Raw genomic sequence first — 21769 nt, forward strand, 5'->3', positions numbered from 1 at the left:
TGCGTGACACGCATTTTTGCGCAACAACTATGTTCTGCACGCATATTGCTGTGTTCTGCACGCAATGTCACAACGGTGTCACACATAGGGTTGTATCATTTCTCTTTAGTACTCTTTTATTTCGTGCGTAAGGATGATGGTGGATGCTGTTGTACTGTATTGTTTCAAATGCAATTGATATATCTTTAATGCGCTGCGGCCACACTTGCCTAATTCTTGCCGTGATTGCATTTGGATTAATTAGTAGTCATCTATTCAGCAATCTATGACACACAGAGGTCATTCCTGTGTTCTTTTGACTCCGGTATTAATAAACTGCAATAAAGCATTACTAGTACTGCTGGCACGTCCTAAAACACAAGATGGCTTGGCATGCCGTTTTTCTCGGCGTGTCCCCCGAACCAATCTCCGACAGACAAAGCAACTGTCGGCATTGCAAGTTGTAACCGGCAACCGTTTATGTTCGGTGATGTCCGATCACGTCACCAAGCCTGTGAACTTGGGCGAAAAAAAAAAACTGGACATATACATTTTGCGTCAGTAAACAACAAAGAGCGTGACAACACAGCACGCTAATCGCACTCAGATGTACGCATCCGACACGCAAGCAGCACGCGACCTACTTTCCCACGTGCACGCGAGGACGCGCGATGACACGCGATGACACGCGACCTTATTAAATGCGTGTAATTGACACGCAAACACTTGTAGTTTGCACGCAATGGTCCCGCAGGTAAGTTCTTCTCGCACGCCAGTACGAACTTAGGCGTTTTCGAGTTGAACCACTTTTGTAAAATATATTCAATCAAAATCTCACTGCAGGTCCCAGAGATGTTTGCGAAGAGACAATGTTAGAGCGGCTTTCACCCACGTAATGTATCAATGGTGTAGTTTAGTTGGACAACAATTTATATCCACAAAACATTAAATATTGCAGATTTCGAACGTCACCGATTGAGTTTGTGGTTTGGTGTGAGACTTTCCCATACTCAAACCTTGGATGGAGTGGTGGTGGCACCCTTTATAACTGTGTTAATGCTGTTTGAATCCAAATGTGTTATGGGTGTCCACATGAAATAATATATTCCAGAATTAAATGAGAAGGGATCAACTATACGACGCCTGTCTATGATGTTGTTTCATCAGGCCCTTAAAAATCTGCACAAAGCTCGTGAGGAGGGAGTTCACTCCCTCCCCAGGAACTCATATTATTATCCAGAAGACCACTATTGACAATTAAACCTGTTATCAAGTATGAGAAGCAAATTTTAATTGACGAGTATAGTACCTTAATAAACTCTAAACGACTTTAGAACAAAGTCCCAACCCAATGCTTATTATAACTAGATAGGTAATATGTAATACTCCTGGCAGTACTTAGTATACCATGCTAGATGTGAAATTTATGCTGAAATATGCACGCAAAGAACACGCTACATCAATGACGCTGCACGTATTTCAATTACATGCACACGCAAGGTTTGACAACTTGCACGCAAACTCAAAAGAAAGTCACGCAAATTTACCGAATGCCATTTATGCGTGCCACGCAAAAATAGGTCGCACGCGGGCAAGCCACGCTCTTTTCCTGGTGCCCCGCACAGACAGAGGCCGCGCCGCGGGATGTTTCATTGTTATTGAATTTTGAGACGATCATTTCATCGATGCCGGAATCAGTGCCATACAGGGAGAGCAGGCGTTGAGGGGCCTGTTGATCAGCACCAGACCACCCCCGTGGCAGCTCCTGCGTTTTGACGCCCTTTACGATCCGATCTAGTGCGCCTGCAAACGGAAGCAGCTGAGTGCTAGTCGGTGGGGTGGGAGGGGTGTTACGCCTAAAGAACAACGTTTGCTTCCATTTCTCCCGTTCCGGGAGATCCCACAGGAAGGTCTCGTTGGTGCCAAAGCGCGTACCTATAACACAGTCGTCCTTGATAATACACTATGCAAAGTTAGTGATTTGGTTTAATCGCAAGAACATGGTACTAGAACACGCACTGCACCAATGATAATTTTTCCTGTATGTATAGTCGCCGTCTTCTCCTCGATAAAGTCCCAGACAACAATGTGACCAACACCGGGTGACGTATACTCGTCAAAATAACGGAACCGGGGTTGAATCACCAGGCGCGAGATGGAGATAGAGAGGACAATTTGGTTTCCATGAATGCCAACAAACTTGAAATTGCACTCCTCCGAATTGCCATCCGTGTCGATGTCCAGACAGGTGACGTACTCGAATTTAGGATTCGGGGATTCGGGATAGATTTCCAAAATGACGATTCTAGGTTGGTCAAAATCTGACCACTAAAATTGCCAATTTGGGTACCTACTGCCACGTAGAAATGACCAAAAATCTGATACCGCGCCCGTCCGCTGTGGGCGCGATTTTGTGTCTGCAGACATATTTGTGTTCATAGATGTACTCTGCCAATATGACCTGAGCCTCCGCGCCGCCGGGTCTCCCAAGGTCCCATAGCTTGATATATGTCCGGTTGTCGTGATACATTGGAGACACCGTAAACAGATACCTTCCTCCCGGCACCAAAGTAATGTCAGAGAATTCTGGCTGATCATACCCGAATATATGCGCATCCATCAATTGTTTGCTTTGAATTTCGTTGTTTGACATTGGTCCTTGGAGGACGCGATTCCGACTGGGCACCAAAGGCTTTGTAGGCGAGCTATCAGACAAAAACATAGAGGGAAACAAGGAGAAGCGCTCCAAGTCCAAGGTAGACATTGAATCCTGGTCGAACGGAAAGCTAAACAAGCCCTCTTCTCGGACGCGTTTGGCGAGAGTGTTGTACCAAACACTCCGGTGCTTGGATGCAAGATAAGCCTTTTTATTTGTCTTTCACAACTGTTAGTCTTTCTTTTATTGTAAAAAGGGGGTCATGCACCATTCTGACGCTCATAATGTCCCTTGGGGCCAAGAAGAGAAGGATATTGACGGTGTCTTCTTGACTGAGTTTGGAGAACGAACCCCTGGCCATTATCATTGGCCTGCAGCTGGGATTCTTCTAGTTTAGATGACTCACATTTTGAGAAGTACCGTTAGGTAGCTTGTATACAAAATGGTACATACATCGAACTTGGGTAGCATTGAAGTATCTGGGACCTGTAACCAACTTTTTTTTACTCCGCTGCAACTCCGCTGACGCTTTCTGTATCAATCACGTGGCATTTACCCCCTATGTTTTACTGAACGCGAAACTAACTCCTCTGTCCTGCAGGCTCAAAATATTTTGAGGCCCTGGGAGTCTAGCAAGAAGTAATTTTCACCGTTGTAAAGATCTCTTAAGGGTCAAAATTAACTTATGTAATTTTCATTGTTGTCTTAATGATTGTGATCAAGCATTTAACTACTCCGTCGCAAATCAGATTCAAGCAAAGTGTATATTTTTGGGTTTAAACAGACGTAGGCAAATGACAAGAAAATGATTAACATAGTATCTACATATCGAAAATCCAAACTTTGTCTGGAAAAACCCTGTTTCCCTTAGTAATACGACGTCTCCTCCAGGCCAGGCAGCGTCCAGTCGCCAGACAAAATCTCACTATACATCTGGTTTGAACCCATCCATCGAAAACGATATGATATTCGGGACGATAACCTTGGCTGATGGTTGGTCGGGTATAGGTATTCCAGCAAGATGGACATAACCCGGAGATGTAGCTTGCAGTGTAATAATATTCTGATGGCATAATTGCAGCGTGTCCGAAATTTGCATACGAGGATGATTACCCCAAACGATCTTTGCATGGATGAGCGGGGATGTGGTCGAGTCGTCGTTAATTGTAAACAGTGCCGTTCCAGTTGTAGCAGCGTCGACTTCCCATGTCCGCAGTTGGAGAACTTTGGGATCAGAATACCACCCCTGATCTGGAGATAGTGTTATGATATCTTGTCTCACATCAAAAGGGGGTCTCCTTTCATCAGAATGAGAGTGGATAAACAGGGGAATGGTTATTGGCTCAGTGAGGCTGAGATCGAAACCGGTTACTGGTTGCAATTCTGGGATACCCCACACATACACCCGATCCTCCTGCAACGAAATAACCGAGTTGCCTCTGATGGCACACTGCACGTTTTGTAAGTTAAACGGAATCTGCAATCTGCAAATTATATCAGACTACGCACTGCTTTATGGAACTCGCTTCCGGTATGGATCACTCCAACTTGATCTTCAATGAAGTCCCAGACAAATATATAGCCCAGATACCGTACAGGCGGGCTAGGCTTAAATGTGAGGAGTTTGACAGAAACCGAGCTGACAATACGATCTCCATGGATTCCGATAAATTCTACGTCGCTCTCGCTGCCATATATAAGGCTAATGGACCTTTTGAGCTCGAAGGCGGGATTCAAATTTTCAGGATATATTTCAAAAACAAAAATACTTGTCCGGCTTGTCAACGTTCCATAATATATTTAACGAATACGCAAACTTACTACCAAGTACAGGCCATCGCAAGCCTGATTCCCCGTCCATCCTCAATTGGCGCAGTTTTGACTTCCCAAATATCTAACTCGTAATGGATATACTGTGCCAAAAGCTTGATTTGAGTGTCTTGAGTACCGGGTCTTCCAATGTCCCATAGCTTGACATAAATTTGTTTGTCCGGATACATTGGGGAGACACTGAAGATAAATCGTCCTCCAGGCACCACTGCTATATGTTGGAACCATTTTCCAAAATCTTCATCATCTTCCGAAATTTCCTCCCTACTTTCCATTTCTTCATCACCCACTGGGCCATCAAAGACTCATTTTAAAGAAGGAACTTTAGGCGGCTGCGTGAGACCCGTGGGTTCACAAAGAAGCGCTTGTGGAAAAACAGATGCGCTCTCCAGATCGGCGGTAGACATCGCATCACGGTCATAGGGGAAACCAAGTATTTTCTCTTCGCGTGTACGATTTCCGAGTGCCTCATACCAAACTACTCGGTACTTAGACGCGAGATACGCGGTTTTATTCGTCTATTGTCAACTTAGTCTTAATAAAATTGCATTAGAGGGATTACACACCAATCTGAGGCTGATTATGTCTTTGGGAGCCAGATATAAAAGAATATTGGCGATGACATCTTCGTTGAGTTCAGAGAACGACCCCCTTGACATGGTTGGTAAGGAGTCGATGGCAGATTTGAGGGCAAACAACGACTTGCCTCTCTGAAAATTTAGCAGGTCACTGTCACCGCTGGCGCTCATGCATATTTTCAAGGAAAATATGACCCAGTAATTATGTTTCCTAAATTTTTTTGACGTATTTTATTGGAATATAGGCTTCGGGCTTCCCTAATTGGGTAACCCCGGGCTCTATATACAAGAAAAATACGTCAAAAACCAACAGGAAACATAATTACCGATACATATTTTTCTATCAAATATGTATCAGCGCCAGCAGTGTGTGACGCTGCTAATGATCGCGCACCCGCGTATGTCACGTCATATGATAGGGTGACCGTGGCGTCCACCATCATGGGACCACGCTGCCCATCCAACTTTGGTGTCTGTTTGTCATGTGGAACCATGTAGGTTTTCTATCTATCAAGTACGACGGCTATACTAGTAGTTTATTACACGTATCATTTCTACCAATTACGCACCTTGGGTTCCCTTCCTCCCGAAAAAAGTGTAGGTTATTCTACCTCGGCCATCCATAAAATAAGTAGCGAAATCTCTAGAATACAATCGAGACCATGTAAAGAATCTAACAACTCTAAGAAAATAACCAAACTAGTGGCGGAATAGTTCATAGAGGTAGCGCGAAATGCGTGTGTGTGTGAAAGAGAAGACAGCTCTTCCACTTCTACATAAAATTACGAACAAATAGAACAAGTACCGACAAAACTAAGGGGAATCAACGAATAGAGTAGAAAAAATGAACAGTTAAAAAAACCCGATTAAACACCAGAGAGGTTTCAAATGCGAGCACTAGAAGCCGTAACGTCCGACGTGTAGAACGAATCACCTCCAATACAGCTACTATCATTATCCTTGTTCTCGTTCTCGTTCTCGACATCATCATACGACATCATTGACATGATCGACATCGACATCGACACGGACGGCGATATCCTCGACCCCAGGCCATTAATTCCAGTGTTACGACGCCCTCCTAGAAGAGATGCAGGCAGGAGATTCCGCCCCACAGTAGACCTATGAACAGGAACACTATCTTCATAGCCACCACCAGCAGCAGCAGCAGATCGAGACGGCGGAACCAGCCTCAGCGTCGAATCAGGCGCCCACATCCGGAAATCCAAATCCAGCTCAAGGTTTTTGGGAATACTGATGTTGACCTCTTCTGGGCAGTCCTCGTCGTCGTCGTCGTCGTCGTGAGAAACACCGCGTTCGTGGTGTTGCTGGGGCCCCTTATCATGCTCTCCATCATGTTCGTTTTCATGTTGCCGTTTTGCCCCAGCAACACGTTGTCCATGACCACGCACGCTGCCGTTATTACCCTTCACATTCCCAACCCCATTGCTCTCCACACTAACCAGTGTAGCAGGAGTAAAAGGCCCCGATGAATCTGGGCTAGCCTCTGAGTGGTTTTCCTGGTCACGGTGTGCATTTCGACCCATATGAATACCCTCACGTACACCACGACACTCTCGATTCCTTCCATCCTCCATCGAAGGTGAATTTGAACACGAATTCACAGGGTTGGGATTGACCAATGCCATCGGAGACGGGAGGCTATCAGGCGGGGAAAATATCCAGCTAGGAGAGCGATACATATCGCGAATGAACGTCGCATTCCCAACCTCTCTCGCTCTTGGCGTCGGCATTGATAACACAGTAGGTGTCCCCTGGGACGCTGGGGCCTCCAAAGATCCGTGCTGAGGATTTGACAAAGACATCACAGAACAGCCCCCCGACGACTCCTGTTTCGCACCTCCATTCTTCGCCTTCAACCCCACCCTCTGTGCCTGCCCCAGCCCAAGTCCACGATTTAAATTCAGACTCAGAGCATTCGTAATCCCCCCATGGAAAAATTGATTACAACTTGGTGCAAACGACCTCACCGACACCTTGGATGGCACGCCCGATGGGATATTATACGTGAACCCAATCCCGCTCCCGCTTTGCTGTATCCCCATTGGTAGATCATCGATCCTCTCTGCATGGCGAGATTTTGAACCTCCTTGTCCTTGTCCTTCATGTCCTTGTCCTTGCCCATGGCCATGTCCCTGTCTCAAAGCCCCACTCGACTTCGGCTTTTGCTTCAACCTCTTTTGAAACGACGCCGTGCTCAGACTAAACAACCTCTGCGCATGGATCGCCGAGCGATACTTCCTCAGCTTCGGCACCTTGCCATGCGTAAACGGGATATTATTGCTCGAGCCGCCAAACTCCTGCTCCGTCACAATAGACACGGACGACTGCTGTTCCTCTTGGTCAAGCTCTGCCCAAAATCGCGATACTTTGTCCGTTGGCCGAATCTGCGCATGCACAGGAGGAGGTTGCTGGCGTTGCTCTACGCCCAAGGACACGGTCGCGGAAAGAGACATCGAGGTTTCATCGCGCTCAGATTCCACATGTCCTGTACTCGCAGACAACGAAACAGGTTCATCGTCCTCGTGCAAAGCCTCTGCAATTGTTGAGATAGAAAGCGGCCTAAAGATCTCAGATGCGTTCGCTAGTTCCGAAATAGTAATCCGGCTCCTCGCGTTCGAAGTACCCGTCGGCGTCGTCGCAGGGTGGATCAGATTCCTTGAGAACGCAGGAGGGAATGCCACCTCATTCACAGATGGCGCATCCCGTTGATGTGAATCAGATTGGGTCTGAAAAACTGCACGGTCGACTTCCATTGCTGTTCGTCGAAACGAGGGTGCTAGACACGGATCAGCTATTGCCACACAGAAGATCAAACTATAGACAAACCATCAACTTGTTTAGCAGCGACCTGGTCCCAGTCACTATCCTCAGATTAATTTGACATTGAGTTCAAAATGCGAAATGAAGCAACGCACACAAGCGCAAAATAACCATGAGATTTGATCTTCTCCATGGACCACCTAAGAGACGGATTTCGTTGCAAACACTATTCGTTATGTAGCAATCAGATTTATCCTTATACACGCCAAAATATCTCACCTTTGTTATCAAATCTCTAGCCATGGGATGGACGAGTCTCAAAGATTCTGTAGGGACCGAAAATACCACCACGCGATCATACAACCAGCGAGGATCATCAGCAACGTCCCGCTCTCCGTACGGATGCTACATAGCCGTCACGCCACCCATAAACATCCGCGTAGGAGACAGAAAAGAGGCTCACGCACCGTGCCAAACATCATAAAATAACACAACATCCCAAAGGACCAGCAGTCCACCGCCGAATCCAGCTCCCACCCAAGGAAAATCTCTGGTGCGCGGAACTCGCTCATCGTATCTCCAAAGCCGACATTGCACGACACGCCATGTGGGCGGGTGGTCTGGGGGAACGACTCGGCGCGGGAGAAGTGGGTGATCACGATGTGGCCGTCGGTGTCGAGAGAAACGGAGCGAGGGTCGAGGTCTTTGTGCATGATACCCGCGTTGTGCAGGCTCAAAATCGCGCATACCTGTGCAGAGTGCTATAAATTAATGTATAAGTCTTACTTGAGAAAGAACATACTAGTTCTGAAGCGTAAAATGTTGCCTTGTGAGAACCTAACGGTCCATGATGGTTCACCAAGTCCAACAGGGTACCCGCTACATATGTGTCCTTGTAACACGTATCATAACTTTGAAACCTTTAGAAAGCCTTTGAGTAACTCACTAAGACGATGTAGACATACTCCTCGTTTCGAAATGACCATCTTATGGTTTCAACGAAAGGAGTAGAAAGGCTAGCCAACATCTCCAAGACGACTTTCTCAGACCAAGATGAGTCATTTCTAGTCTGTTTCCTCTTGATAACGTATCGCTGGCCATTGTCCTTCCTAGTACACACGCCTACTTTGAACGCAGGTCCTACATTGGAGCATATATCTGTCTTCACGATGTCAAAATCGGCAAGACATGCGCTTGGCTATCCGTATAATTCAGTACAAGTAATGATCAGGGGAAAGTAACTGACCACTTGGAGGACACTAGGCTCTTCGTGGATCGTCGACAAATCAAAGGCGTTTGCCCGCTTAGGAGACACCACCACAATTTCCTGTAAGTCCGTTAAATCGCGCATACATTTACACTTTTGTGATGTTGCGAACCTCAATTTCATCGTGTTTCCACTCAGGATCAATATGCTTGACATTTGGATAATTCTGCGGGGCGGTCAAAAAGACGAAGAAATGAACATTATTTATATCATACCTCAATTTCATAGCTAGCTTCGAAACTCCTCGATATCCTGTTCTTTTGCTCCTGGGGTATGTGTAGCCCCAGGCTATCGAAAAGATCTGAGAACTTTTGCTATATCATATATCAATACAAAGAAGGATCATATTGGGAAAATGCCAACAGAAAATGGAACAGTGTCGTCTAGGTCTGCGACTTCAAGGCGAGGTGACGTGGATGTTTCATCGAGGTGTCCAATGGAAGGTGGCGCGAGCGATTCCTGAAAGAAGAATCAATAGATTGTAAAATCTGCAAGGAGAAGGCAACGCACCCTGTCACAGTCAGCTTGTCCGTCGATGGACCTCAAGGTCATATTAGAACAAAAGGAGAAGGGCGGGCACCCCCAAGGTAACGCAAGGGAGAGTTATGGCGTCGGAGCTTGGAAGATGGCAGGCAGGATTTCAGGCCCAAATTTCGATGGTATAGTTTGGCAAAGTTTGGAATGGCAAACACGGACGTGGAAACGAAATTTAAAGAACGAATACCTCTTGCTAGAAACAGCGTTCTAATATCTACACAGTGCGGGTTGAAATTGATAAAAGATATGTCTAATGCATTTTATCAATACAAAACCCCAAACCGAGAAAGCAAGCGGCACACCTACGGCCAATTGGTCAGAAACACCTTCACGAATCTCTGGGTTTAGTCAAAACCCGTTCACTCTATAAAGCAGAATCCAGCAAGTCAAAACATTAATGAGGTACAATTCGTTTTTAGAATTTCGTATTTTGCTCTCCCCAATAGCAGAGCAGTCGAGGGTATATCTTTGATATCGAATACAACGAGCTATATGCATTTAATTGATAAATAAACTTGAAGGAAATCAGAAGAGCATCCAGCCAGACAGAGTAGAAGCACACCTATAACTCTTCAAGAACCTTTTTTGTTGCTTCTACAATAATCTCGTGCTCGACATTATGCAGTTTCGTCTCATACGCCTCCAAGCTCTCGCCTGCCACAAACGCGACCTCGCGCACAACAAGCGGCTCTCCCCTATCCACATCCTTCACCACCCGATGCACCATAGCTCCAGAGTGCGTAATCTCACCCTTCGTGAACGCCTCATACGCGCGCTCAATCGCACTCGCACCATCAAACTGGCCAGGTAGCGCAGGGTGCAGGTTGATCACAGGGATCGGCTTCAGCACTGGTGTGTCCTCCACCACCTTGCGCCCATCAAGAAGTTCCAGGAATGTCTCACTGAGGATATGCATCCAGCCAGCGAGCACAACGATGTCCGGTTTAGCGCGCAAAACGATCTTTGCTACCTCTGCGTCATAGTCCTCTCTCGTCTTTCCCGGATTCTGCTTCACGTACGTCGCAAGCGCCAGATACGCAGTCGGGATCGGCGGAGTGGCCTGTGCTGCCCGCGTCAGCCCATACGCAGCCTTGCGATTCGATACCACCAAGACGATCTCAGCATTTGGCAGTGCAGGCGTGTTGAGTGCATCGATCAACGCCTGGAGGTTGCTGCCTATAGGAGATGGTGGGTTTTGTCCATGTCGGAAATTGTTCCCGCAAAAACATTCAGGCGCGAAATACCTGAGCCAGATATGAGCACCACGATCCTTCGTTTCGATTGTGCTGCCGTCGACGACATGGCGGGTGAAAGAGAAAGATTTTGCGTGACTATTTGAGTAATTCTTACCAAATAGAGACATCATTCAAAAAATGATAAATTATTGATCTCCGGATCTCCGTCTTCGTCAACCATCACTATTTAAAATCTCCTTTTCCACCACATACTAAGATCAACTACACAACTATCTATTCAATACAAACTACACCTAATCATTCTTTAAAAACAATGCCTCTAAGCATCTCTGACATATCTTCAGACATCTCAGGCTCCCCACCGAGACTAGACCCAAGCACGCTCTCCCTCCTCGACTCATTCTTCTCCGAAAAAGCAGAAGCAGACCGCAAGTTCCAAGAACTTGCAGCCGAGCGCGCCGCAGCCCAAGTCGCCGGCCTAGCACTAGAGGAGGACATCGAGTCCGACGAAACCAAGCCAATGGTCAGCGTCTCCGACTTCAAACTCGCATTCGGCGAAGATTGGCAGCTTAGCCAATTCTGGTAAGTCTCTTCCAGCGTTAATCTGTCAGACAACCATTTTGTTGTCCAGCGGAAACCCCCCATGGCCTACTCGGGAAAATGGGCTTCACAAAACTGGAGGCAGGAAGGAAAGGTCGTCCTATTCATCTTCTATGAGCCAATTTGCCGTGTGCTGGGGACGCCAACCTGATCAGGCCTGACGCTGGACTCCAGATTGGATAGTCATGGACCGCAGGATAAAATCCGGTATCGGACGACCCACAACCCACAGGCCCACCACCACCTACGTCTTTCAGTTTCATAACAAATCACTCAGGGCAAGCTTCCCGCCCATCCGATCCAAACCTTCAAATCTAACCTCTTGCCTCTTTTTTTAAAAACCAGGTACTCGGAGTCATTCGCAACCAACCTCGCCTCGCGCCTACACGCTCTCTGCACGCCCAACACCCACATAGCCTTTCTCTGCTGCCCAACCGCCTTCGTCGCATTTGAGCACATGAAACCTCTCACAAACTCCAAGCTGCTCGAATACGACCAGCGCTTCGCGGTGCTCTCTCCCAAGAAATTTGTGCCATACGACATCGACGACGCAGACGTATTCCCGGAGGCCATGCGCGGAAAAGTAGACATCGCCGTCGTCGATCCGCCATTCTTGAACGAGGTACGCATGACTTTCCCAATTTCGCACTCTTACTTGCTTCGACTGTTTCTCACCAATTCCTACCTTATATCAGGTGACGAACAAAAAAGTCGTTCAGACCCTCAAACAACTCCTCCATCAAAGGAGCAAACTCATAGTGCTTACGTCCGTCTCTGTAGAGGACGTCCTCGCGAAGCTGTACTCCGAACCGCCACTGGGCCCGCTGCGCCGTACAGCAATCGATCCTGAGCATGGCCGGCTCGCGAATGATTTCGCATGTTGGGGGTCATGGGACGGGGCCGAGAAATTTGGCAAGGACTGAAGAAACACCAGAAAAGTCTGAGATGATTTATAACGATATAAGTTATATTTATGGAGGGAGGGAAATTAGAAATATATTGTACACGCACACATATTAACCTAGGTAAATAACTGGACGGATGCACATTGCACATTAAATGGTAGATTACAAACACACCGAATTTTATATTTGCCTATATCTAATTTGTGTGTGGGGCTGGTGTTTGATAGTTCATTCAATGTCAAGCAATATAAGTCAAGTACAATACTCTCTCGAATTTTCCTGACATCAATATTACTGCCTCATTCTGGAAAACATATTAAAAGTGCTGTCATGATTACCACCATAGGGACTGATAACAAGAACAAGTCGAGTACTATATGTTGGTATTTTTCATAGAAAATGAATGTGTTTCGGGCAGGTTTCGGGCATCAACTTTCGAAAGGAAACATCAACTAGCTTGAAAAGGGAGCGACGAAGCTTGAAAAGGGAGCAACGAATTTGCGACGAGGCGAGAAGCGCAGACCACAATATCGGTGTTTTCCATGTCCATACTCTTGAATTTAACGCCCGAAGCCCTGATGCGCTCAATCAATAAAGCAATATCCGGCCGTGAAATCTGGCGTAGAGCGCGGTCAACGTCGCCGCTTCGTAGTTGAACCCGTACTGATGCCAACGCCCGTGCGTAATCATTCCCAACGCCATCCTGAATTGTAGGGCATTTTCCCCGAGCAAGAACAGCTTCGCATAGTTTTGACCAAACGAGGCCTGATATGTTATGGGTAGCGATAGTTAACACCTGTAGATGTGGAAAGAGAGCGTCGGCTGATGTATCGGTCAGAGCGGAAAGAAAATCGCATCCTATACTTGCATTTTCCCGGTCTCCATAGAGCTGCATGTATAAATGTGTAATGCCTCGAAGGCGTTCATACCAGAGGGGTGGAAGGGGACCCTGGTTTGCATTGAATATAGATTTATCAAGTGTGGCTGCGGATCGATCCATGAATTTAACGAGTTTGTCTAAAGTTGCCGCTGATGAGTAATATTCATACTCAAATGTCTTTAGTGAAGGGAGGGTGAGATGTATGAGTACATCTCCAAAATCCATGCCCATGTCTATATATTTGAGAGATTGGTGTACGATAGGAGCCGAAGGCAATGGATAATCAATAAACCCCCAAATCGAAGGTTTGTGTCAACACGTATTGAATGGAACATTCGGTTAGCTTAGGCGCATGGCAAATGATGTGCAGCAAGTCACCAAGTTGTATAATCTACGCGTGTAGGCGGGTGAGATTGGCGAAGTGGAGAGGAACATAGCTCAAGCGCAATCTGTTGACGGCGAGATTTCTGGGAGCTAGAGGGTGTTTCATATCAATTGACACCGCCGGCAATTCCAATGTGTCCATTCCAATGATGTTTATTTCAAGAGTATCCACTTGAAGAACGGCATCCATATTGTGGAATAGATCATTCAAATGGTCCCATATTCCCAGAAATCTGACCCTATTCCAGCGCGTAGCGTGAGATCGAAGGAGCTTACAGAGTTGCTTAATCAAGAGATATTCGTCTGAATTTAACTCCGATCGCGAGAAATGTTGGTTTGAACGTAAGTGGTAATTACCAGAGAGACTAATGTCCAATGGTGCTGTGGAGGATCTTTGTAGCCACTGTTTGAAAAGGTGGATATTTGACCGATCACAGTGTTTGACACCGAAGGTGGACCATAGCTGAACAAGACCTAAGGTGATATCGCGCCAACCTTTGCAGACAACGCCCAAGAGCAGGGGGCCAACAGTCGGCAGCAAAGTTGGCCTACCCCAAATATCCTTGCGTCGTGGTAGTACCATGGAGCCCGCGACCAGATGAAAAATGTCACCAATAATGTCCAGAGGCAATCGATTCGTGAGTTGATCGTGCTGGCGATTGACCCTGCTTTTCACTTCCTGCCGTCGTCGTAGGAGGGAATCAAGTTGTTGTTGAACAGCGTCGATTTTCTCGTTCAGCGCGAGAAGATCTGTGCAGGCATCGCAGAGTCGAGAAAGACATTTGGGTGTTGAATCGATGTTGTGAATGAACGCACAATTGGCTGTGAGACAGCATCGATTGCACACTATAGGAGGTGTATGTCCCGTATCGGAATTTTCTGTAAACACAGAGTCAGCGATGTACACAATGGTGCTATGGAGAAGTTTGTTCGAGGTGCCTGTTGGTGGACCTGCAAGAGTGCCGACCTAAACACCGTGCCTCCAGCGAGGCGGAGCCTGTCGGAGCCTGAAAATTTCACAAGGCCGGCTTTTGCTCTAACACGTTCCAGGACAGCATAGATACTGTCCAGCTTGAAGGCAGAAGCCAATGCATATTATACCAGAGTTTACCCCGCGGGCCCTAACAGGACCTAACCCATCCGCCCTCTGGAGTCGGGTTGGGATCAATGCACCGTAGTCGAATACTGCGCCAAGGTTCGCTCGCTAAGACTCGCAGTCGCCAGCGGCACCGACGATCGCCAAAGTTGCATGTGGCGGCAGCTAATGACGTTGACTCACCACCGTGACCTCAAAAAGGATGTTATCATAGCTTAGCCATCGATATCGAACGCTCCACACCCACATTGCCCACCACAACCTCGGTTTATTGTTCGTCATAAGCATAAGCTGAAATGTCACCTCAAAACAAATTGACAGATCACAAAATCCTGATCTTCGATGTCTATGGAACATTGGCGGTGCGTGAATTCAGTTTAGCCCCTATCGCGGTGTTGCTAATCAGACTCTTCTATAGGACTGGGAGTCAGGAATTCATAACGCTCTCAAGCCTCTACTGGAACGATATCCCGCCTCTAAAACATGGTCACGCCAGGAAGCTCTCACAGCATTTGGCTCAGTCGAGTCTGATCTGCAAGTGCAGTATCCCGAGATGATCTACAGCGAGCTCCTGGCAAAAGTGCACGAACGCTTGGAAGATAGGCTGAAAGCTCAATCTGGCGTTGCGTCCAGCGAAAACCCTTTCCTAGCTCCAGGTGAGGCAGAGGTCACCTCCGGCGCGGGAGCAGGGTCAAGTGGATCTGCAGGTGCAGAAACACAGGCTGCCGCAGCCTCGCCCGGCAGTGACGATGAGCACAAAGCTTTTGGTGCATCAATCCAGAACTGGACCATATTCCCCGACACCTGCGCCGCGCTCCAACGGCTCGCGAAACACTTCAAGCTCGTTGTACTTTCCAACGTTGACCGTGACTCCTTCCGCCACACGCATGCGCTGCTCTCCGAGGGTCCCACTCGCGACACCATCACCTCTGACATCAGGACATACACGTACCCCGATCCCAATCCCGACCGGTTCTGGCACCCTCAAGAGGCCAAAGGTTCAAAATCGCCTTTCACGTTGATTGTCACGGCGCAGGATGTCGGGTGCTATAAGCCCGCGTTGGGAGGATTCCGCGCGATATTGGAGTACGCCAAAGCACATCCGGAGCTGTTTGGTGACCTTGAGCTGGCAGAGGGCGAAGATGTTAAGGAAAAGGCATTGTCCGTCGCGCAGAGCATACCCCACGACCACGTCGCAGCGAAGAACATCGGGATGCGCAGCGTATGGATTGACAGGCAGAGCGCGGTGACGTGTAATGTTGATCCAGACGGGCCCGGCGCAAAAGAGAAATGGAGCTGGAAGTTTGAAACATTGGGAGAGATGGCAGACGCTGTCGAAAAGGAATTGGCTGCAAGTACATAGGAAACCTGTTTGTAAATGGGGAACAAATGGATTTCAAGCGGTGTTACCCCCTACGTTTGAATCCCGTGCAGCAAATGGAATGACCACCAAACCAATCCATACTGAATGGCCAAGCACCCCCAGTTGAACCTATCAGAACGAAATTTGAGTAAGTCGACTCAGTACAATGATATCAAAGCCCATCAGCTTTCCGTTCTTGACCAAGAGTACGAGCGGTTCCTCCCGATTTTGTCTCTGCCAGGCAAAGATAGTCGGGAATATACCAGAACGCACTACAAGGTCTGGGGTTTCAACGAGGGTCGCGATATTACACCGGAATCCCTCTCCAGAGTGTGAAAGTCTGCATCGTTTGGGGTGCATACAAAATGAGAGCAATGAAAAGTTGGTGAGACGTACCGATCCTGCATCCAACCTCACACCGCAGAGTCATCGATGTTCAACATTTTCTTGATTTTCATCTCTATCGCAAGGCTAAAACGATGTTGAAGGTCTGCCGTTGCATCTCGTCGGTATCCAAGCATGAGTTCCGTTGCAACAGGTGTTCTCTGAGTATCGGTATTATCCGAAGCCTTGTAACCTTATTTTCCCGCTGCGCAAGGCTGCGCATTACGGCTGAAATCGATTCCTACCACGTCGCACTTAGCTTAATGACCGAACACCACCCTGTTCCTGGACAATCTCAAAACGATGCCTTACCATCGGAGGCGTACTGGAGTATCCAAGCCTGCAAAATGTCCAACGGGTCTTGCTGTTCCCTTTGTAGCCAATACCAGAACCTCGATGAGCAGGTTACATTGCCTCGGAAACGTCAACTGCGCACTGAAATCAACCGTCATCACGACCCCATATCCCGATTTCTTCCTTACGAATTGATAAGCAAGATTTTCAAGTTCTACGTCGAGGATGACTTTCGAGACCTAGAGGAGCAGAAAGATTGGAGAAATTTCCGCATTACCAACTCGCCGCTAATCATTGCATCCATATGCTCAACTTGGCGCAGCGTTGCAATGTCTTCCCCGCAGCTATGGACACACATCCAAATGATACTGCAGGAGTTCTGCCGCCCCCTGGATAAACTAGATGTTCTAAACAGGTGGATATCGTTGTCTGGAAACCAGACCGTGTCGCTATTTGTGGTATGTGAAGCGCCTAAACTCATTCCAGACCGTCGGCGGACGCAATACAAACGCGTTATTGCTGGACTGAACGCCATTTCACATCGCTGGCGAATCCTGCGTCTGTCCTGTTCTCATGCCGCACTTTATCAAATGTTTTCTGGAAATGTGCAGGGTATGCCGAATCTTTGTGGTTTATCCATCGAGAACTCTATCGAGCCGGACTACGATGATCGCGTTGTATTCCGGACAGATAATGGACACAAGCCGCGTCCCTGTGAGGTTCGCCTGATAAGGGTTCCACTTATCTGCCTCGATATAATCTGGAACCAAGTCACCAGAATTAATATATCACAATCTGAGTTATCACTCAACGAATGGCGCGAGCTAATGCGTCAGGCCTCGCAATTGTTGGAGTGTGAATTGACTGACATTTTTTTTGCTCCGGTTCTATTGAACTTGGACATGACCATGCCCAAGCACCCAAAAGTTGGCAATCATACGCTCAGAAAAGTCAAAATCGGACAGTGTTCTGGAGACCTAGAATATTTTTTCACAAAGTTCTCTGCCCCCAATCTCACACAGCTCCTGCTTGAAAAAGCAGGCTCCGTCAAAAACTGGAACTCGATTCGGACTGTTGTCGAGGCTTCTGGTCCTCAGCTAACGACACTCGGAATTATCATTCATGCAGACGGATGGGATTACGTTTCACTGCTCTCGTTATTGTCTAACACGCCGGTCCTCGAAGATTTACGGATTAATGCTCAAATACGATATGATCCAGTCCAGCTTTTCCACATAATAGCCAAGTCTTCGACGCTCGACGTGGACATCCGTCGACCACAAATCCTTCCTGTGCTACGATCCTTTAGGTATCAAGGCTATAAAACATGGGACGGTTCATTCTGGGAGTTTCTTCCCTATTTTATCAACAGATCAGATCCTGAGAACCCTTGTTCAAAATCTTGCCCTCTTGACAGTCTAGAGCTCACAACCTGGGATGACGACTACAGGAGCAAGAAAGAAAACGTCCTAGCATCAATATGTCCTAGCAGGGAAGTCGTTCATCGTATTTCGTTACTGTCGTCTTCAGGGACAACGATTCGTCTTATCCACAATGATATTCACATATTGGCTGCCTCAATACGACATCACTGTCCTGTTATGGCCTAGTCATAGTAAAAGAAAGGTTATGAAGCAAAATGGGGAGCGCACTGAGCACTCCAATTCTGCAAATTGTAAACATGATCAATTGATCTTTAGACCAGAATGTATAGGATATATCTGAAAAATGAACCGGCATTGATCAAACCCTGTAATTTTTACTTTCACCTCTTTAGCTTCTGGCCAAGAACTCTACACATCTGTGTAGGCCTTCCCCTCCGGTCTGCGCTGACGGTTTGGCCCCCGTCGGCGGTCCTGGATGCTCAGTTCCGATTGAAGTTTGGTCAAGGGAAGGGAATGATGCATCATTGTCGATGGTGACCCTGCTGAGAAGGTTGATACATTGTGTAAAGGCAAGTGGTGTTCTGGAAGGACAGAGAACAACTACTTTCGATTTGCGGCGACGAATTGGCTCCTAGCTTCTGGAAGCTGCAAGAAGAAATTTTTGGCAGTGTGTAATGAGTCAACGAGCTTGGGTGCCCTCGTGTAAGTCATGGATTTCGGCTCGGCTCCAGGAGCGACTCCGACTTTGCTTCCAACGTGTCTGGCGAGCGGTAGGTTATAACTACTGTACATTGAAGGTTCATTTTCGTTGAAACGAATTTGATAGAATATCTTACCGAGACAGGGATAATCGGAATGATGGACGTTGTTGAAACGAAATGCTTTGGGCATAGGACTACATAGAACGACCAAAATGCAGCGGAGGTTGAGAACTTTGATCCTGAGTAAACGAACTTTTGCTTTACCAGTTGCTAACGTCAAAGGCAAAGGCAAAGGTCGATAGCTAGTTTAAATTAGAGCGTCTTTGTACCTCTCTAAGTTCACCAATCAGATTTCCGTATGGATTCTATTGGTGGGCCAACGTCATTTTTTACAACTTGCGGCGTTGCAGCATATAATAGCCGCACTGAATGGGAGGAATCGATTAGATCTTAAGCTCAAAGGAGTTGCATGGTAGACCACACAGCATAAAAGGCTGATTGCCGCCTCGATTCTTTTATTTGTCTCTACTACAGCAGCGACAGACGACAAACTCCCCTGTTCACGCGAGTGTAACTTGGCCGCGCCAACCTGTCCCGCAGGTTCAGCTCCCATTGGTGGACCTGGATGCTGGGGAAATGTAAACTGCTGCGAAGTTCCAGACCCTGAACGCATAATGGCCTGTACATTGGCATGCTTCCCATCTCCTCCACGATGTGGAGGGAATACGTTTGCCTTTGCACCTACCGTTGGTGGTTGCTGGAACTGTTGCTCGTTCGTTTGAGACTTCTGAGTACGAAGAAATAACAAACTGCAATAATTTGGCATCAGAGGAGAACTCTTTAAATTCGCAATATTATCCTAAACATACTCATCTACCTTGCAAAAATTCAAAACTGTAATCTGAAGTTGAATTGTTCAATGAACAGGTATGTGCAGGTTTTCCGCCTGTTCATACAGTAGCCTATAATATGTGGTACTTAACAGCGCGAGAGAAATGACATTATCTGCGAATCTATACCATCTCAACACCATTGACTGTACTGCCATCTTGCCATCAAAAGGTAATTCCTGATGTAACGTTGGCCATGTTACCTCTGACACCATCTACTCTTCTATTTTTCTCCGACGCAATTCTAGCAACAATTATTATCAGAGACAAGCCCTTGAACAGGACTCGCTATTGTTGGATTGTGCATTGAATGAATCTTTTTTTGCTCCGGTTCCATTTAACGTGAACAAACCCAAGCACTCAAAAATCAACAGACCGAGAATATTTTTCTACAACACTTTTTGCACCCAGCCACACACAGCCTGGCTCCTGTCTAAAAAAGCAGGCTCCCTCACCAACTGGCATAGCATTCAGGCTGCTGTTCAGGCTACGTGTCAGCAGCTAGCGACACCTGGAAATTCTCATTCATCCCAACTGGTTGTCGTAGGATGGCATACGATCCGCTGCTCTCATTAATGTAGGCTAATGCACCGCTCCTCGAAGATCCACGGATTATCGCTGAAATTCGACATGATCCAATCCACCTTTTTCATGTAATTGCCAAATCTTCGACGCTCAGCGGGGACATCTATCGACCTCAGTTTCTTCCTGTACTACAACCCTTTCGGTACAAAGGCTATAAAACATGGGACCCCTCATTTTGGAATATTCTGCCCTCTTTTATCACCAGATCAAATCCTGAGAACACTAGTTCAAAATCTTGCCCTCTTGACAGTGTAGAGCTCACAACCTGGGATAAAGACTACAGAAGCAACAAAGAAAACGTCCTAGCATTGATACGCCCTAGCAGGGAAGTCGTTCATCGTATTTCGCTACTTTCATCTTCATGGACAACGATTCGTCTTATCCACAATGATATTGACATATCGGCTGCCTCAATACGATATCACTCTCCTGATATGGCCTAGTCATAGTAAAAGAAAGATTATGAAGTAAAATGGGTAGCGCACCGAGCACACCAATTCTGCGATTCATAAACACGAAAAGTCTGATCTTTAGACCAGAATATATAGCAGTGGTCTGGAGAAGTGGAAAATGTGAAGCTTAGCGGCAGTTCTAATTGCTATATGAGAAACCAGACGATTTTGAACCCATATTTCATCGACGTCGGACTCAAATGGTCACCGATATGAAGCTAAATTTATCATGAGTGAGGCCTAGTGAGGCATGGATATGCCGACACCGTTGACGTTTGGTCCTCTGTATATGGATGTCGCGCCGTTGGCAGTGTTGACCGTTTTGAGAAGGTTGACGCAACATGTAAAGGCAAGAGGTGTTCTGGAAGGACAGCGAACCACCATCACTGTCGATCTGAGGCGGAGAAGTCGCCTCCTATTACGTCTGGAAGCCGCAGCAAGGAAAATATAAGGTAACGAGCTTAGGTGCCGTAGTTTACGGCTTGGTTCTAGGAGGGGCTCACTGTATGCTTCCAAGGCGCCTGGCGAGCGGTAATCTATAGCTGCTGTAAATTGAGGATTCGTTTGGCGTTGAAGACAAACGATGTGATGGAATACCTTGCGAGACAACATTCGAAATGATGAACGTTGTTGGAACGAAGCATTTTTGGCACAGAATTGCATAGAACGACCGAAATGTAGAGATTGAGAATTCTGACCCGTAAGAGCCCCTAAGCAAAGAAATTTCGGCATTCTGAGTCGCTAACCTCGAAGGAGAAGACAAAAGTCGAAGGTTAGATTCGATTAGGAACCGAATAGAGCGTCGTTTTACCTGTTCAAGTTCACGGAACTACATGATAGGGCATACCACACGCTATAAAAGGCTGGAGGAACACTACTTCATTCCCCAGTCTTGACCACAAGTACCCACCGGTGCGTACACATCCACTTTTTAACTTGTTTTAGTGGGCCACCGCGGAGCGTGGCATGACGAGTCTTTACGATTCAGCGTCACGCTTTGTAATAATATAATATATATATAAT

The 21769-nt window shown here is 46.9% G+C and overlaps 9 protein-coding genes across 9 annotated transcripts; 3 read left to right on the forward strand and 6 right to left on the reverse strand.

Moving 5' to 3' along the window:
* Positions 1-1522: 1522 nt before the first annotated feature.
* On the reverse strand, positions 1523-2632 carry JR316_0008736 (uncharacterized protein; the record flags this gene model as incomplete). The annotated part of the gene is made up of 3 exons (XM_047894449.1): positions 1523-1942; positions 1999-2284; positions 2334-2632. 3 exons carry the CDS (start codon positions 2630-2632, stop codon positions 1523-1525), a joined length of 1005 nt encoding a protein of 334 aa, XP_047745908.1.
* Positions 2633-3560: 928 nt separating this feature from the next.
* JR316_0008737 (uncharacterized protein) lies at positions 3561-4740 on the reverse strand (the record flags this gene model as incomplete). Its single annotated transcript, XM_047894450.1, has 3 exons — positions 3561-4085; positions 4145-4403; positions 4457-4740. 3 exons carry the CDS (start codon positions 4738-4740, stop codon positions 3561-3563), a joined length of 1068 nt encoding a protein of 355 aa, XP_047745909.1.
* A 30-nt stretch (positions 4741-4770) lies between these two features.
* JR316_0008738 (uncharacterized protein) lies at positions 4771-5124 on the reverse strand (the record flags this gene model as incomplete). Its single annotated transcript, XM_047894451.1, has 2 exons — positions 4771-4983; positions 5032-5124. The coding sequence occupies 2 exons, from the start codon at positions 5122-5124 to the stop codon at positions 4771-4773; spliced, it is 306 nt and encodes a 101-aa protein (XP_047745910.1).
* An 803-nt stretch (positions 5125-5927) lies between these two features.
* JR316_0008739 (Serine/threonine-protein kinase AtPK2/AtPK19) lies at positions 5928-9646 on the reverse strand (the record flags this gene model as incomplete). Its single annotated transcript, XM_047894452.1, has 12 exons — positions 5928-7843; positions 7894-7928; positions 7983-8053; positions 8107-8232; positions 8295-8576; positions 8630-8719; positions 8774-9025; positions 9074-9154; positions 9207-9260; positions 9310-9408; positions 9470-9553; positions 9605-9646. The coding sequence occupies 12 exons, from the start codon at positions 9644-9646 to the stop codon at positions 5928-5930; spliced, it is 3132 nt and encodes a 1043-aa protein (XP_047745911.1).
* Positions 9647-10193: 547 nt separating this feature from the next.
* Positions 10194-10933, reverse strand: JR316_0008740 (Phosphoribosylglycinamide formyltransferase; the record flags this gene model as incomplete). The annotated part of the gene is made up of 2 exons (XM_047894453.1): positions 10194-10807; positions 10876-10933. The coding sequence occupies 2 exons, from the start codon at positions 10931-10933 to the stop codon at positions 10194-10196; spliced, it is 672 nt and encodes a 223-aa protein (XP_047745912.1).
* Positions 10934-11140: 207 nt separating this feature from the next.
* Positions 11141-12350, forward strand: JR316_0008741 (EEF1A lysine methyltransferase 1; the record flags this gene model as incomplete). Its single annotated transcript, XM_047894454.1, has 3 exons — positions 11141-11409; positions 11773-12049; positions 12123-12350. The coding sequence occupies 3 exons, from the start codon at positions 11141-11143 to the stop codon at positions 12348-12350; spliced, it is 774 nt and encodes a 257-aa protein (XP_047745913.1).
* A 430-nt stretch (positions 12351-12780) lies between these two features.
* Positions 12781-13443, reverse strand: JR316_0008742 (uncharacterized protein; the record flags this gene model as incomplete). Its single annotated transcript, XM_047894455.1, has 1 exon — positions 12781-13443. One exon carries the CDS (start codon positions 13441-13443, stop codon positions 12781-12783), a length of 663 nt encoding a protein of 220 aa, XP_047745914.1.
* A 1545-nt stretch (positions 13444-14988) lies between these two features.
* Positions 14989-16055, forward strand: JR316_0008743 (uncharacterized protein; the record flags this gene model as incomplete). Its single annotated transcript, XM_047894456.1, has 2 exons — positions 14989-15054; positions 15111-16055. The coding sequence occupies 2 exons, from the start codon at positions 14989-14991 to the stop codon at positions 16053-16055; spliced, it is 1011 nt and encodes a 336-aa protein (XP_047745915.1).
* Positions 16056-17641: 1586 nt separating this feature from the next.
* On the forward strand, positions 17642-18155 carry JR316_0008744 (uncharacterized protein; the record flags this gene model as incomplete). Its single annotated transcript, XM_047894457.1, has 2 exons — positions 17642-18068; positions 18106-18155. 2 exons carry the CDS (start codon positions 17642-17644, stop codon positions 18153-18155), a joined length of 477 nt encoding a protein of 158 aa, XP_047745916.1.
* Between the last annotated feature and the right edge of the window lie 3614 nt (positions 18156-21769).

Source organism: Psilocybe cubensis, chromosome 8 (genome assembly GCF_017499595.1).
Source record: "Psilocybe cubensis strain MGC-MH-2018 chromosome 8, whole genome shotgun sequence".
Classification (NCBI taxonomy): domain Eukaryota; kingdom Fungi; phylum Basidiomycota; class Agaricomycetes; order Agaricales; family Agrocybaceae; genus Psilocybe; species Psilocybe cubensis.